Below are 16,808 nucleotides of genomic sequence, written 5' to 3'. Positions count from 1 at the left end.
GCAGCAGCTCTCAGATACGGTCCTTGCACTAGCAGCATCAGCACAACCTAAGAACCTATCAGATATGCAAAACTTCAGACCCCACCTCAGACCTGCAAGTGGGAATCCTACATTCGAAAACTCCGGGCTGGGGCCCAGCAACCTATCCTTTTACTCCAAGTGATTCTGATGCAGCTAAGGTGTGAAAGACACTGCCCTACAGAGTGGAGAGGTGCTGTCTTACCCTAAACTAACTGTGCCTGATCTCAAAGTCAGCATTTGCCAACTCCCAGAATACTTGGGCCATGGAAAGTCATCTCTGGCGAAGCCAAAATAATCTGAGCATAAGCAAATAGCAGCTAACATCTAACAGTCTAGTCCATACCACCAGGAATGATACACAGTGCTTCATACACTTCTTTCTCAAAATGATCCTACGAGGCAGATGCAGTTACCAATCCCATTCTACAGTTCATTAGGGTTGGCAGGGTGTACACAGAGATTTATTAGGTTCTGAAGTCCCAGTTCTTTTTTTTTTGAGACGGAGTCTCTGTCACCAGGCTGGAATGCAATGGCGCAATCTCGGCTCACTGCAACCTCCACCTCCTGGGTTCAAGCGATTCTTCTGCCTCAGCCTCCCAAGTAGCTGGAAATACAGACACACGCCACCACACTCAGCTAATGTTTGTATTTTTAGTAGAGATGGGGTTTCACCATATTGGCCAGGCTGGTCTTGAACTCCTGAGTTCAGATAATCTGCCAGCCTTGGCCTCCCAAAGTACTGGGATTACAGGCATGAGCCACTGCGCCCGGCCCTGAAGTCCCAGTTCTAAACCTCAATACCTCAGGTTTCTCAAGTGATGGATTAAGGTGAGGAGATGGGCTTCATGTGGCTTCTTCGATCTTCCTTTGCTCCTAGTTTACACTGGGCCTTGAAACTACTTCTCCTGATCTTGCTCCCCCAGCTGGCTGGTGGCCATCCCAGGCCTGAGCCCTGCCCACCTCTGCTTTCCCAGGAGCAAGCAAGGTCAACCACAATTCTCAGTCTCCCCTGGCTGCACCTCCAGCCCAGCCCTGCCTGGACAGGCCACAGCGAACCTCTAGGATTCAGGGATGAGCTCTGAGAAGCCCAACCTCTAGCTCATCTCACCGTTTACCCCCCATGCCGTAAGTCATTTCCATCTGCATGAGTACTGTCTGCAGAGCACTGGCTCTTGCCACAGGATGACCTGCTCAGTCAAAGCTAACATAAAGTGGTGGTCTTTTCTGTGCCTTCATCTGCAGCATGTGACTGTTAGTTTGGGGTTTTGACCACTATCCATCAAAAGGAGCTGACTATCCCAGGGAACCCTGAGAGAACCAGGAGGCATCTGATGAATTCACACCCTCCTGAGCAAAAACACCAGAGCATCCGCCCACCCTTCCCATGTGGCTTTGAACATCTCCCCCAGCCTCAGCGCACCTGGTTTGCTTTTGTGTTGCGGGGTTTCCTGAGGGCTCACAGGGCTACTGCTTGGTGTTTCCCTATAGGAAGACGAGGCCCGGAGAGTCACTGCTCCCTTTCCAGTGCAGATTTTCGTGGGATCCATGTCTGAAAAGAAAAGGTCCAAAAGAGAAGACTTAATCTAAGAATCCTGAAAGATTAAAGGACAGTTGGTTAGCAAATTGTTATAGCTAGGGAATGAGATGAACCTGGTTACAGCCACGCAAAGTCTTCAAACACTTGTGGCCAATGGAAATTAATCTGTGGGTGGTGGAGAGGGGCAAGTTTTCAGAGGTTTACTGTGCATCATGAAGTTAGGGGAACGTGGCGGCAATGGTGAGTTCAGAGTAAATGGATGAGTTACAATATCAGCTGAAAACATTTCAAAATAAAAGCAGGTTTATGCCTTTGATTAAATGACATTTGGGTTGGTGAGCAGACTTCTGACCAGTTAGTAAGGCACAGTTCAAGAAAGTTTATGAAAGATGTCTCAAGCTTCCAGACCATCCTTCTCATTAAAAACCAAGCTGGCGATGTAGGGAAGTGGGGGCAGGGGTGGTGTTCTATGGAGAACAACTACTCCTTGCAGTTTTCCAGTGGGAAAAGGAAAAGCAAATCACCTTGGATCGGCAAGTCAAGACTCCCAAATTGCTGAGACAGAAGGATAAGCTGCCTGGCGAGAAAGCTCATGAGTAACAGCCTCACTTTCCAAACTAACAAAGAAAACTCACAGCAACAAAAATGACCCAAAAGGCTAAATCCTTCAATGAGCAGTGTCCACTGAGCCTCAGCTGTCTTCCCAGGGTCCTGGCATCTCCTACAGTTTCACTAGGACCTAATAACAGACCTGGGTCAACTTTGAAAGTTTCCTCGAGAAAGATTTCAAAATACGCTTCAAAAGGTCTGAATGCCATCCTGCAGAAAATCAGTCACAGGCAGGCAGGGAACCGGGGCACACCACACAGTTCCGGCAGGCACACACTCCAGTGTTTCCTTATGTGCAGCTGAGCTATGCAGAACACCACAGTTTTCTTTTGTTTTCCGATTGCTCACAGCCTAGATCCCTGACCCAAAATTGTCACAATTAGGATTACAGGTTGACATTCAGGGTGTGTGTTTGGGTATGTGAGTTCAGATGTCCAACTCACCCCCATTCCCATCTGAGGGCAGGGAGAAGCAAAGCCTCTTCTCTCCTTGCTTTTCATGTCAGCAGCCCCCTTCCAACAACTCAGAGAATGATCATTAGCATTAGAGAAGAGAACAGACCTGCCTTGTCAGCACCTCTTGTATTGAACGCAATGCATAAAACCCACTACGTGTGGTGGGGCAAGCAACAGCCTTGGAGAGCATCTGACCTATCCAACTCTATCAAAAGGCTAAGTGACTGATGTCACCAAACTAGTGGGAAAACTGGTTCCTGGTCACTTCAAAAGGACGAAGAGGACACTGATGGGTGCAGCCCATCCATAGGTTCCTAAACACACAGCCCAGTTACTTCTGAAAGTGCCACTGGATAAAGTACTGCACAGGCCTCACGTGTCCCACTTTATACAAAACTGACATCTGAGCTGTAACTCCCCCAACCCCTGGAGGGGAGAGGCAGGAAGTGGCTGCAGAAAATCCGGGAAGGCACAGGGGATGCTCTGGGATGGCCCAGTGAGCATCGCAGAGGCGAGTCTAGGTTTGACACCTAAGGCAGCTGCTTCAAATTCAGCCCAGTTCAGAGGTTCTCTATGAGACCAGGTTAATTCTCAAGGAGACTGCAGTTTCTGCTAAAGTACTTGGAGTTGGAAACCTCTAGGGAGAGCCTAGGATGTCCATGCACCTCAGCCCCATCCCAAAGTGAAAGCTGAGGCTGTCGACTGACCCTTCTCCTAAAGGAAAGAGGGGCAAGGCCTCTGTCCTCAGTTCTTCCCCACACTCACTGGCTCCCAGAAAAACAGACACAGACATTCATGTACGCACACAGAAGAGAAAAGGAAACAAGCTGAGGAAGTAAGAAGGAATGCCTGCTAAACATGCAAGGATTCAGCTCAAAGCGTGTGTTAGAAGAAAAGAAGAAAGGAAAACCATGCCATGATCCGCTCACAATTAAAGAAAATCAACCGACCCAAGGAGATACCTGGAGGGAGAACTAGGCCTGAGGCGTTTCTCACTGTCTTCACAGGAATGATTTTAACAGCAGAAATAGAGCGTGCACGTAAAGGGTAGGCAGTTGCTGAAAACACAAAAGGGTAAATGGTGCATCCAGAAAGAACATTTGGGAAACACTCAGGCAGTTGAGGAATTGGGCAGGGACAATAGGAGGAAGTCGCCCACACAACAAGAACAATACAAAGGGCAGTAGACGCAGTAATTAAAAATAACCTGCTTTCTCTCTTTAGAGTTCTAGGCCAAGACGACAGGCCCCTCCCCCCAATAATCACCCAAATACAGCTGGTCAGTGTTGATCGGTGGCTCCTGCCACACCAGGAGCTTGCCAAGGCTCTGGACAAAGATTTACAGAGGCACAGATGGCCTGGCAAATGGAGGTAGAGGAGAGCACTCAGGGTCCACAGGGCCTCTTGGGAGAAGGCTGGGGAGTGGGCTTCAAGGAGGAGGGCTGCGGCCCGTGGGCTCCAGATGAGTGAAGGAACAAAGGAATAAGATCATGAGCTGCCTGGTCCCTTCAGCCACCAGAGGTACTTCCCCCACAGCATAGCTTCTGGGGTCTTGTGCCTGCTCTGACAATCATAGCCCTCCGGCCCCAAGCAAATCAGAACCCCCATCTGTTGGACAGCAGATGGCCTTGCTTAAACCCACCCTTTCCTGGTCAGGAGGTGCCAAGTGTCCAAGAGCATATGTAGTCTCTGGGCAGCACCCAAGTGTACAGCCCAGGACCCCGATGCCCAGCTGAGCTAAGGCAGAGTAGGGCTGCCTGCCCAGGATGCAGTGAAGGCCACTGCTCAAATGTCCTGGGTGCCCACACTTATCTATCTACAGGGTCTCTGGGCTCCCTGCCTGCCCAGATTCTGTAATCTCATGATAGGCACATCCCTAACTCTTCTCACAATGAGCCTGCTGTGAGGCCTCCCCTCATACTCTCTCTTAAGGGCAGCACATAAAGAGGGATAGGAGCTCTGTGCGAGGGTGCCAAAGTCAACTGTGGCCACAGATCTATAGAATCACAGCAGGAAGGGCTGCCTGGGAGCAAGATCACCACTGCAGAGTCAGCATCATCCTGGTGAGCCTATCAAGGCAACAGAAGGGAGGCCTGTCTGCCAGGGGCAGTGCACCTTCTAGTCCGTCCTGCTGTCAGCTGACCTCGTAAGGTATGGGGCAGTCACACAGCACCTGGCTATCAAGGACTAGGTTGCAAATGACACTACTGCATGTATTAAAGACAAATGTGCTCTTACAGCATCCTTCTGTCTGCTCCACCTGGGAGATAGGCTTGGGGGAGACTTTTGTAACCATTTTCAGAGGAAGCAAGAGGCTCAGCGAACTGCTCAGGCTCATTTGGTTCTCAGACAGAGGCTAAGACTGGAGCTTAGCTATCCCAGCTCCGGTTCAGGGACCTCAGGCCACTCTGATGCCCTTCAGATGACTTCTGCCTGCTTGTTTCCAGACAAAGGTGAGTCTCACCAAGGAGAGAATGGGGCCCACTCCACATGCCACCCTCCTCCACATGCCTTAAGTCTCTTGCATAAATGAGTTCACATGAGTGGGGTTGATGACCCCACAGGTTTTAAACACACAGGGCCCCTCTCCTTCCCATGCTCCTCACTGGATGCTAAACACATGCCTGCAGCCACTCCACAGCACTGCCCTTCAAAGTTCCCTAAGGACAACTTGGTAGAGACTGTACAGGATTCCACACCAGGGGTGCAGGTGGGAGGTCAGACAGGGAGGCAAGAACAGGAGCATGGCAGGTCCCCTCCTGCCACCAAGGAACCCACCCCCACACCACCTGGGCCCTGTACCCCAACCCCTCCCAGTGTCTCGGCATACCCTACCCTCTACAGCTGCTTCCTCTTAGTTCACACTTTGCCGTGTCTTAAAAGGAACACTTTGCTGATCCAGACGGAAATTACAAAGGTCAAAATGCCAAATTGTTTCAAATTATTCTTTGAGAAATGCATCTTGACTTAAATGCCCAATGCCAGGATTCTCGCCCTTCCTCTTGTATACCGTAAGATTTAGTTGGATGAGTGTTCATTCCAATTCTGAATTTGAGGCAGAAATAAATACAGCAGATCATAAGATTCCCTCATCTTGTAGATAAGGGAACCCACATCCACAAAGATAAAGGACCTCTCAAGATGTCCTGTTAATGAGTGGCAGAGCTGAGACTTGAACCCATGCTTTGTCACTCCAGCTGGAGTGTCCATCACACCATGCAGTAAAAGTGGACCATGGGCCCTGTAGCCAGGCTGTCTGCGCAGCCACACTGAGGTCAGGATGAAAGTCTCCACGCCAAGGAGTACCTCAAAGGTCATCACACCCATCATTCATTTCACATTTAAATCTTTCTCCTAAAATTTTTAAAAACTGAAACTATGAGAGGATGTGCATAAAATTAATGCCAATGAAATAATTTATTCTAATGATTTAGGCTCTTGCCTTAGGGTCAGGACTGTGAACACATCACTGTTTATTATAGGTGAAGGTGAAAGGCTGAGCAAGGGATATTTCAGGCTGATAAATGCCATCTGTACCAGAAATTAAGTATGCCTTGGTCCATGTATCTGAACAGTTATTCACAGCAACGTTCTGAGCTAGGGAAAGTTTTTAATACCTCACAGTGGGAAAATGGCAGTCTCAGACTCCTGAAATACAAGAACAGGTTCCGGGTCTCAGAAAATCAGTGTGGGGAACAGGTCTCCAGTTTATGTCTTGGTTAGGCCAGTGATGTTCACACCAGGCAGATGGGATGGCCCCAGCCTGCATTACTCCACAACTTTAGAAATGCTTTGCAGTACAGGCCGGGCGTAGTGGCTCACGCCTGTAATCCCAGCACTTTGGGAGGCCAAGGCAGGTGGATCACCAAGTCAGGAGTTCAAGACCAGCCTGGCCAAGATGGTAAAACCCTGTCTCTACTAAAAATACAAAAATTAGCCAGGCGTGGTGGCAGGTGCCTGTAATCCCAGCTACTTGAGAGGCTGAGGCAGGAGAATTGCTTGACCCAGGAGGCAGAGGTGGCAGTCAGCCAGGATTGTGCCACTGCACTCCAGCCTGGGAGACAGAGAAAACCTCGTCCCAAAAAAAAAAAGAAAATAAAAGAAATACTTTCCAGTACTGATCCAGGCGTCTCCCTAAGAGCCTTACCTTTGTCTTGCCCATTACTGCTGGGTGCCAAGCCATTCACCACAGCTTTGGAACCACCATCACATTCTGCAAGAAACAAAGAGAGCATGAGGTTTGTGAGTATGCTGCCCCAGCGCTTACTGAGTCCTACATGGCACCAGGTGCTGGAGTCAGAGTCAGGAGGAAACAGAGGGAGGGGTCCTGCCCTGTCAGACACTTTCAGACCTCTAGGCCTTGGTTCCTATGAGACCCTCTGCCAAGAATGATTCCTCCTCCCTTCTCACCTGATGGAAATTCCATGCACCCTTGAGGCTCTCCTCGGATGTCATGTCTTCTGTGTTGTCTGAGAGTTTCCTGAGTTCTGCTCAGTTACAGAAACTGAGACCCTCCCTGTTCACCTGCAACCTAAGCCCCACCCAGGTCCCCATCCCAAAATAGATGGAGGCAGGCCAAGAAAGGCAGGTGGGCAGGCCATGTCACCTTGGGACATGTGTGTTGGAGGAACCCCCTTCAAGCCCAGAGTTAACCATGCTACAAACATAATCATGTTTGGGTTTTTAAACACCGACTTGCCTAGATCTGAGGATCCATGCTTATCATTCTATAATTAGCATCTCATTTTATCCTTAAGACTCAGACCTCGAGAACTAGGAGTTAGGAATGCCTATTTTATAGATAAGAAAATTGAGGCAGAGAAGATTCCAGGCCTGCCCAAAATCACTAGGCTGAAATCTGAACTTTGGTCTGCCCATCTCACAGCTCATCTTCTTACTACCCAAATGGGATAAACATTTGGGTTTCCTGATGTATACATATAGATATATAAATTCTATATCTCTAAATGCTGGGACTGAAGCTTAGTCTCACACCCCTGTAATTCATTAGGCTGAGACTAAACCTAAGCTGTTAACAATCAGCCTCCCCAAAGGGTGGATGCCTGCTGTAAACCACACCAACAGGCTAGTCTGGATGCTGCCTGTGGCCAGACACGAGCAGGGCCACTAACCCGCCTGGTGCCTGGATGTCCCCATGCTGGCCCCACAGGCTGTGTCCTGTTAATTCCCCACATCCACCTACAGGTGAAGGCCAATTCTCCCAGATATCTCCCTTGAACTCTTATTTCTGAGATGCGTGGAAGGGGGGTGCTGGCGAGAAGGCCAGAAATCCAAGTACCTGCTCTAGATCCTTCTGTGACTGTGGCCTTGCTCCAGGCCTCCCCAAGCTAGTGTGGCGCAGCCTCTGAGCTACCGGCAGGCCCAGCCCCATGTTCTTCCTTTCTTTTAATTAAATGTAACAACCAAACTTGAAGAAATTTTAGAAAAGTAAACTCCATCTCCTGAAATTCAAACCTTTGCAGCACAATGTTGGTGTCCAACTTACTGAGTTTGATTCAACAACACTACACACTAGCTGAGTGATCCCAACCATATTATTGACCCCTCAGGGCCTCAGTTTTTCCATCTGTGTAATGAGGGTGACAAACTGCGCCCCGCCTGTGAGGGTTTTCCAGGAGAACGTAACAAGATCATACAGGTGAAGAACTTCTCTTGGTGACTGCCAGCCCGGCCCAAACTTGGGATAAAGAGAATCCACCATTTTTACACTGCTCTTTCCACCGGTGATTAAAACAAATATTTTCCATGTAGCTACTTTTCTCTTAATGACTATTTTAATAGCGGCGTAATATTCCATCAAGTAAATACACATAACTTACTTATTCATACCCCCCCACCGCCACTCCCTGCTTCATGTGGGTGATGTTTTTGTTTCCTTGGAATTAAGACAGAAATTCCCAAGAGTGGGATCGTCAGGTCGAAGGCTCCAGAATTTCTGAACGCTTCCTAGGCAATGCCTCCTTCCAGCCCCCGACCTGAGAGAGCGATTCTGGGGAGAAGTCTCCCAGGCTTTTCCACACCCTTCTTCCAGGCCCCTCCCTTCCTCCTTCTCTGGCCACTAATGCCAGGAGTGGTAATGCAAAGTTAGGCCAGTTCCGACAATGGAAGAAAAAGTAGCTTTAGTCTACAGAGAAAAAGTTAAAAGCAAAATACCATGGCCTGTTTTAAATGACAACAAAAGCAAAAAGCCAAGGAGACAACACAAAACGAGTTATGATGCAGGAGCGACTGGCAGTACCAAGCCTGCTTGGAGGGGAAAAGAGGCACGGCCTCTTCGCACACAGCAAAAGTACTCAAGGAATTGCTGAGAAGTCAAGTCCCTGGCTTTGCAGGAAGGAACTCTGAGCTTGTAACAATAAGAAACCAAAGATGAAGCGCTCGCCATTCCTTGGACACAAAGTTCAGCACTTGAAAAGCACTGCCTAAGGCCGGGAACAGTGCCTCACATCTGCAGGTGGATCACCTGAGGTCAGGAATTCGAGACCAGCCTGGTCAACATGGTAAAACGCTGCCTCTACTAAAAATACATAAAAAAAAAATTAGCTGGATGTAGTGGCACATGCCTGTAATCCCAGCTACTCGGGAGACTGAGGCAGGAGAATCACTTGAACCCAGGAGGCAGAGGCTGCAGTGAGCCAAGATCACACCACTGCACTCCAGCCTGGGTGACAGAGCAAGACTCCATCTCAAAATAAATAAATAAATAAATTAATTAATTAATTAAAAGCATCACCTCACTTAATCCTCACTAAATCCCAATGAACTGGTGCTTTTATTATGTCCATTTTTGCAGAGGAAAATGCACAGAAGGGCTATGCAACCAGTAAACAAGGAGGTCAGGGTGTGGGACTGAGCTATTCCACCCCAGAGCCTTCCTAGGTCTTAATTACAAATCATCCTACTCAGAACTTAGCAAATAAATGGAAAAGGGTGATTTTTAATCCACGGAGGTCACTGACAACACTCAAAAAATACTGCAAGACTGAGAGACCCTGAATGAGAGGGTCATCCTCCCATCCCACAGCCTGCCCCACCTGCAGGTCTCAGGAGGCTCCAGGGCATGTTCAGTAGCCTAGGTGGGCCTTAATCTCCAGATGGAAACTCCTCTGCTCCAATTCTGGGCTGGAAAGCTGACAGCTCTTGGCTGCATGATGAGCAGGGATCTGCTCCCCTCTCTGTCTTCCCTAACCCATGTTTTCTACCCCAGCTCAAAACAAAAAATACTCAAAACTAATTATTTCTTTAGGTCTTGACTTTTAGTACCAAAGGCAAAGCAAAAGAGGGAGCAAACTGTTGTACTATCCCGGATGAAGGAAGCATTAGATTAGCTCACAACCTGGAGCAATTATGGGCAATCTGTTTACTTTTGCTGCAGTCACTCAGATTAAGAAATGCCAAGAAGATGAATACATATGTCAAATTTTATCAAATTGTATACTTAAAATATCTGTGGCTTATGATATGCCAGCTACATCTCAATAAAGAGAAAGAAGGCTCATGTGCATGTAAAGTGTATTGCACAGTTCTTTGGCAATAGTAGTAAGCACTCAAAAAATCATTAACCATGAAGGTGATGATAGTGATGATGACAACTTATGACAAAGCTTTGGCATTCACCCAGGTTGTAAAAAATAAAAAAATGCCACTTGGGCCTTCAGAGTACGTGGGAAATCTGGGTAAACTGCCCAGTTTGGTAGACATGACAAGAGAAAGATGAGTTTAAAATGACTTACCAGAGCTCATGGTGGTGGCAGGACAAGTCGTCTGCAACTGGGGCTCTGAACTGCTCTGTAGAAAAACAAACACCACACAATGCAATTGATGAATGGCAGGTTCGCGATCAATCCCAATGGTTAGTATTAAAAATGCAAACACTGTAACCCTTGATAAAACAGAGCTGAACCAGGAGTCACCTGGCCAGGCTTCTGGTCACATATGATTGTGACCTTGGGCACATCACTCAACCTAACTGGTTTCAATATTGTTGCCCATATTTATTCTGATGTTATCCAAGACCCCTTTCAGATCTAACATTCTATTAAAAACCTCACACTATATGAGTGCACATGGTTTAAAGTGAGGGTAAAGGGCAAAAACACATTTAGAGGTAAAATCATAACACAAACTGATTTGAAAACTTAATGATTATACTGAATGCTTATATATAGCTTACTATGCACAAGGAAATGTTCTCAATGCTTTAAATATATTAATGCATTTGACCCTCACAACCCTATGAGGTAAGCACTTAAATCATGTCAGTTCACACAGATGGGGAAACCGAGACACAGACAGGTGAAGCTGTGTGCTTGCCGCAGTGAAGGAGCTGATACTGGAACCCAGACAGCCTGACTTTCTGGTCCAAGTTCCTATGCACTGTGCTCTACTACCTGGAGATGGGAACCAATCCCTGATGTTCAAATGGATAACCCCTTTATTTAGTAGGGTTTCAAATCGAAGAAAGCTTAAATTGTACCGACAATGCCCTAATATATATCCAGATCTTTTACTGAGTTATAGTTTGCATACAACTAAATATATCCATTTTAATTGTATAATTTGAGGAGTTTTGACAAATATATACATCCTATAACCACCACTGCAATCACAATATACAGCTTTTCCATCAGCCCAAAAAGTTTCCACGTGTATCTATGCAGCCAAGTACCATCTCAGTTCTCTGTTAACGAATGATCTGTTTTCTATTACTATTGTTTTACCTTTTCGAGGATTTTATATAAAGGGTATCATAGCACAAGTAATCCTTTGTGTCTAGCTTCTCTCGTTTAGCATAACACTTTCAAAAACCAACTGGTTAGATATGTCTGGGTCAATTTCTGGACTCTTTTCTGTTACAGTAAGCTGCCTTTATCTAATACACTGTCTTGATTACTATAGTTTTACATAGCCTTGAAATCAGGTAAGGTGAGTGATATAGTTTGGATATTTGTCCCTGCCCAAATCTCTTGTTAAAATGTAATCCCCGATGTTGGAGGTGGGCTTGGTGGGAGGTGTCTGGATCATGGGGGTGGATCCCTCATGGCCTGGTGCTACTTTGCAATCATGAGTTCTCACAAGACCTGGTCATTTAAAGTTGTATGGCACCTCCCCCACCCTTGCTTATGCTCTTGTCATGTGATACACCTGCCCCGCCTCTTCACCTTCCACCATGATTGGAAACTTCCTGAAGCTCTCCAGAAGCCAAGCAGATGCCAGCACTATGCTTCCCATGCAGCTATCTTGCAGAACTACAAGCCAATTAAATCTCTTTTCTTTATGAACGACCCAGTCTCAGGTATTTCTTTATAGCTATGCAAGAATGGCCTAATACAGTGAGTCTTCCAACTTGAGATTTTTTCCAAAATCATTTTGGCTATTTTAGGTCCTTGGCATTTTCATATAAAGTTTTAAACTACCTTATCAATTTCTACCAAAAAAAAATTCTGTTGGGATTTTGACTGGAATCATGTTGAATCTATAGATCAATCAGTGAAAAAGTAACATTTTTAACAATATTGAGTCTTCCAGTTCATCAGTATGGCCTAGGTCTCCCTTTATCCAGGTCTTCTTTAATTTCTCTTGGTAATGTTTTACAGTTTTCAAATTACAAGTCTTGTACATACTTTGACTGGTAAGGTCTTACTGAACATATCTGAAGGTCACACAATTTGAAAAACAAGTCCTCAGGATATGTAGAACCTTGATATTTCAAGTGTGGTCCACAGGCCATCAGCATTGGCATTAGCTGGGGGCTTACTGAAAATGCAGACATGGCCGGGCATGGTGGCTCATGCCTGTAATCCCAGCTCTTTGGAAGGCTGAGGCAGGCAGATCACCTGAGGCCAGGAGTTCAAGACTACCCTTGCCAAAATGGTGAAACTCTATCTCTACTAAAATACAAAAATCAGTTGGGTGTGGTGGTGTACACCTGTAATCCCAACTACTTGGGAGGCTGAGGCAGAAGAACTGTTTGAACCTGGGAGTCGGAGGTTGCAGTGAGCTGACTTTGTATGTGCCACTGCACTCCAGCCTGAGTGACAAAGCAAAACTCCATCTACAAAAAGAAAAAAGAAAGAAAGAAAATGCAGAAGCTCAGACCCCATCCTGTATCTACTGAATCAGAATGGGCATTTTAACAAAATCCCAGGTGCTCCCTTTGCATTTTCAGGTATGAGAAGCAATGATGTAGAGGAAATCCCCAGTTCACAAATTCTATAATAGGGATATGAAGATATGGTATAAAGGTCTGTAAAAGGAGACATGCTTTGGCTTCCTTTAAAAAAGAAAAAAAGCTGAAGTTGGACACTGGTTTCCTTTCTGGATGGTTGCTTTACTTACTGTCCTTGTAATTAACCGAATAGAATACTAGGGATGAAAAGGAAATCATTCTAAGTCAGTCCCTGCAGCCCAAATGAGCAGTAACTTTGCCTCTGTCACTGTCAAATACATCTGAGACTATCTATGACCTTCAAGAGCTGTCCCCTCAGACAGTTCTCTAAGGTGTGGAAACATCTGTTCCTTCAATCGAGAAACACACAACCTGCTGTTATCTGTATGTCCTCATGTTTTCCAATTCTAATTTTTGGTACCTTAGTTTGCCTACCAGGATCAAAAGGGTTGCTGTGATAAAATCCAAATGTTTTTATTTTATAAATAATTTTATTTTTTTCTATAATTTTTCCCACCATATAAATAATTTTCATGAGCAATTACATTATGCTAAGGTTTGATTCCTTAATTTTTTTCTTTTCTTTCTTTTGAGACAGGATCTTGAGCTATCACCCAGGCTGGAGTGCACTGGTGTGCTCACAGCTCACTGCAGCCTCACTCAACCTCCTGGGCTCAAGCGATCCTCCCACCTCAGCCTCCCAAGTAGCTGGGACCACAGTCATGCACTACCATGCCTGGCTAATTTTTTAAATTTTTATTTTGTAGATAGAGATGGTATCTCTCTGTTGCCCAGGCTGGCCTCAACTCCTGGCCTCAAGCAACCCTCCTGCCTCAGTCTCTGAAAGTGCTGGGATTACAGGTGTGAGCCACCACACCTGGCCCTTCCTCAATTTTAAAAGCATTATTGAAGAAATCTTTCTGATTCAACTGTGAAGCTATCTTAATTCAAACTATTTTCATTCTTTTATAAGTCCTTCCTAGACTTTAGATACATAAATAGCATATACACTGTTGTAAACATAATATCTGGACAGCTCTGTGTTCCAATTTTTAAATATTTCATGAACATTTTTCTCAGATTCTATATATTCAGCATATCAATCATTTTAATGGCTGTATTTCATTGTAATAACACTCCATAATCCCTTTGCATAGCTTAGTTTAATTCATCTTAATTTAAAAAAACAAGTACGAAGCACGGAAATGTCTTATGAACCAAACAAAAAGGATACCTCAACTCATACATGATGAGTAGTCACTGTCATGTGAGTAGCCCTTTGCACATTTCACATTTCTCAATATAGAAACTACTAAGTGTCAGCCCATCTTACTTACAAACTGACCTAAAACAGACATGGTCAGGGATAATATTCAAAATATTTAACCATCATTTTGCCACAAATGTCTACCAGCTGGAGCAGACGCCAGTTGCAGCACTCTCTGAGAGGCCCCTCCCTGTGCCTGCTATTAACCATTTCATGGCTGGATGGTGAGAGGGTAGAAAGAGAATGGATCCTGGGTGTTATCGGACTATTTTGATATTTTAAGAGCTGGTATGACAATAGTAGGTGACAATGACAATGCACAGATGAGTCCCAGCTCTGCACACAAGGACTTTTTGAGTAGCAGGTTCTGTTGTGTGTTCTCACTCTGGTGATTAAATCTGCAGCAGCTGATACTAACAAACAAGGGAGAGTTTAAAACAAAATCAAAAGTGCTCAGGATGAACAGGCTGACTGAAGAAAAAGAACTGCAGCAAAGGCATCAGTGCCAAGGACAGTGCCCCGGTCCAGTCCCCCTGTGTGGTAGCAACAGCAGCAACGTCCTAACCAGACTATTCTAGGGCCTGATTCTGGCTCTGATCCCAGCCAGCTCAGCCTCCTGGAATTCCTGCCCCAGTTCTGAGTGCAGTTCTCCAAACTTCCATAAACTCCATGAACTACCCAAGATCTTGCCAATAAATCCCTTTTCAGTTTGAGTTCACCAGAGGTGGTTTCTGGTTATCTGCCACTCAAGAACCTTGACCAGTAGAATATGGGAGGGAGAGGTCCCCAAGTTTCCATCTGAAGAGGAGAATCTTCATTCCTCTCTCCTTGACATGAAGCTGACCAGATCTGAATCCCAAGTGGTTCGGCAGTGGTTGCGTCTCTACAAACTTAAGTGCTCAGAGCCTGGATAGTGAAGATGCATCCATGGAACTGCACAAACTGAGCTTGACCAGAACATGAAAGCTTTGAAAATCACAGTCTAGTCCCTGCTATTTACTTAGAGATAATACAGGTCATTATAATCAGATGTAGAAGTTGAAACTTTATTTTACATAAAAGCCTCTAACACTTAATGTTTATTTAAAAACTAAGCTGTAAAGAGCCTGATTTGGTTGAGTACATGATGGTACGTCTTTGGAATGTCTCTTACAAGTCCCCTCCAAATGAGCCAGGCACCTTTGGGTAAAAGCCAAAAGGACCAACGGTGTACCATCTAGTGGCAAAATCAGACAACTGCAAGTGTGCAGTTAATTCCCTTAGTGAGTTGTAGGAACCTATAGCAGTGTCACGGCTGGGGTGTGCCAGCCGGGGGTCAAACTGCCAGTCCATGCTTTGAGCTGCTTGGACCTGCCATACTTGATCAAAGTACCACAACATCAACACAGACATTCCATGAGAAGAACAAGATGTGAAGCGGCCAGAGTTGTTAAGAAAGCATCCAGATAATTAATCATTCCACATTGTCCCCCACCTTGCCAATCCCATGACCCTATAATTCTATGATAAGTTTTGATGACACAAAATGATTAATTACTAAAAAGCTAAAGTTATACTCATGCTTCCAGCTGAAAAACAACCAAATATGGATTGTTTACTAGGGAAGGAAACAAGGTCCTTATTTGGATAGTTTAGGAATATATACTAGGGAGAAACTGAATATGGATAGTTTAGGAATATATACTAGGGAGAAACTGAATATGTCTATAAAAATGAATTCAAGGTCCTGCAAGGTTCTTGGAAAACAAAGAGCCTTTGGTTAAATCTCCTAGCCAGCATGCTCCAGCTTCTCCTATGCACTATGGTGTTTTGCCTCCATACCTCTCCCATCCCCAACAATAGATTGTAAATTATCCGGAAAGGAAAAACTGCATCATCCTCAGCACTGGGCATGCAGTAGGTGCTCAGTCATGGCCTTTTCCCTCGCCTCTGTTTAACCTTCAGAACCTAACTTCGGAGACTTACCATCAAGATAATCAAGAGCCTCCTTAACTCCACTATGGCTCTTTAAAAGGAAGCCAGCTCCCCACTTGAACAAAAGGCTGCTTATGCCCTAGCTTTATTTTTTTTTTCTTTTCTTTTTTTTTCCTAGTCTAAGGTATTTTGTTAGACCCTAGCTTTAAATCCAATCTGGGGCCAGGCACAATGGCTCACACCTGTAATCTCAGTACTTTGGGAGGCCAAATTGGGCAGATCACTTGAGGTCAGGCATTCAAGATCATCCTGGCCAACATGGTGAAACCCCTTCTCTACTAAAAATATAAAAATTAGCCAGGCATGGTGGTGAATGCCTGTAGTCCCAGCTACTCTGGAAATTGAGGCAGGAGAATCACTTGAACTTGGGAGGTGGAGGCTGCAGTGAGCTGAGATCGCACTACACTCTAGCCTGGGTGACAGAACAAGACTCTGTCTCAAAAAATAAAAATAAAAATAAAAAATCTGAGACTGGGCATCGTGGCTTACACCTGTAATCCCAGCACTTGGGAGGCCAGGGCAGGTGGATTGCTTGGGTTCAGAATTCAAGACAAGCCCAGGCAACATGGCGAAATCCTGTCTCCACCAAAAATACAAAAATTAGCCAGGCATGGTGGTGCACGCCTGTAATCCTAGCTACTCTGGAGGCTGAGGTGGGAGGGTCACTTGAACACAGGAGGCAGAGGTTGCAGTGAGACAAGATTGTGTCACTGCACTCTAGCCTGGGTAACAGAGTGAGACCCTGTCATTAAAAAA

At 45.6% G+C, this 16,808-nt stretch overlaps 1 protein-coding gene across 1 annotated transcript in view; it reads right to left on the bottom strand.

The window, feature by feature from the left end:
• SORBS1 (sorbin and SH3 domain containing 1) overlaps positions 1-16,808 on the bottom strand; it is a 253,216-nt gene that overhangs the window by 120,540 nt on the left and 115,868 nt on the right. Inside the window, exons 2-4 of the mRNA XM_037734708.1 lie at positions 10,377-10,431; positions 6,770-6,835; positions 1,442-1,570 (exon numbers count right to left, since the gene is read on the bottom strand). Of these exons, the coding sequence (XP_037590636.1) occupies positions 1,442-1,570; positions 6,770-6,835; positions 10,377-10,431 (250 nt within the window). The remainder of the gene's footprint in view (positions 1-1,441; positions 1,571-6,769; positions 6,836-10,376; positions 10,432-16,808) is intronic.

This window comes from Cebus imitator, unplaced genomic scaffold (genome assembly GCF_001604975.1).
Source record: "Cebus imitator isolate Cc_AM_T3 unplaced genomic scaffold, Cebus_imitator-1.0 Scaffold656, whole genome shotgun sequence".
Classification (NCBI taxonomy): domain Eukaryota; kingdom Metazoa; phylum Chordata; class Mammalia; order Primates; family Cebidae; genus Cebus; species Cebus imitator.
The sequence above is the reverse complement of the archived record's forward strand: the minus strand, read 5'-3'. Positions and strand labels throughout refer to the sequence as shown.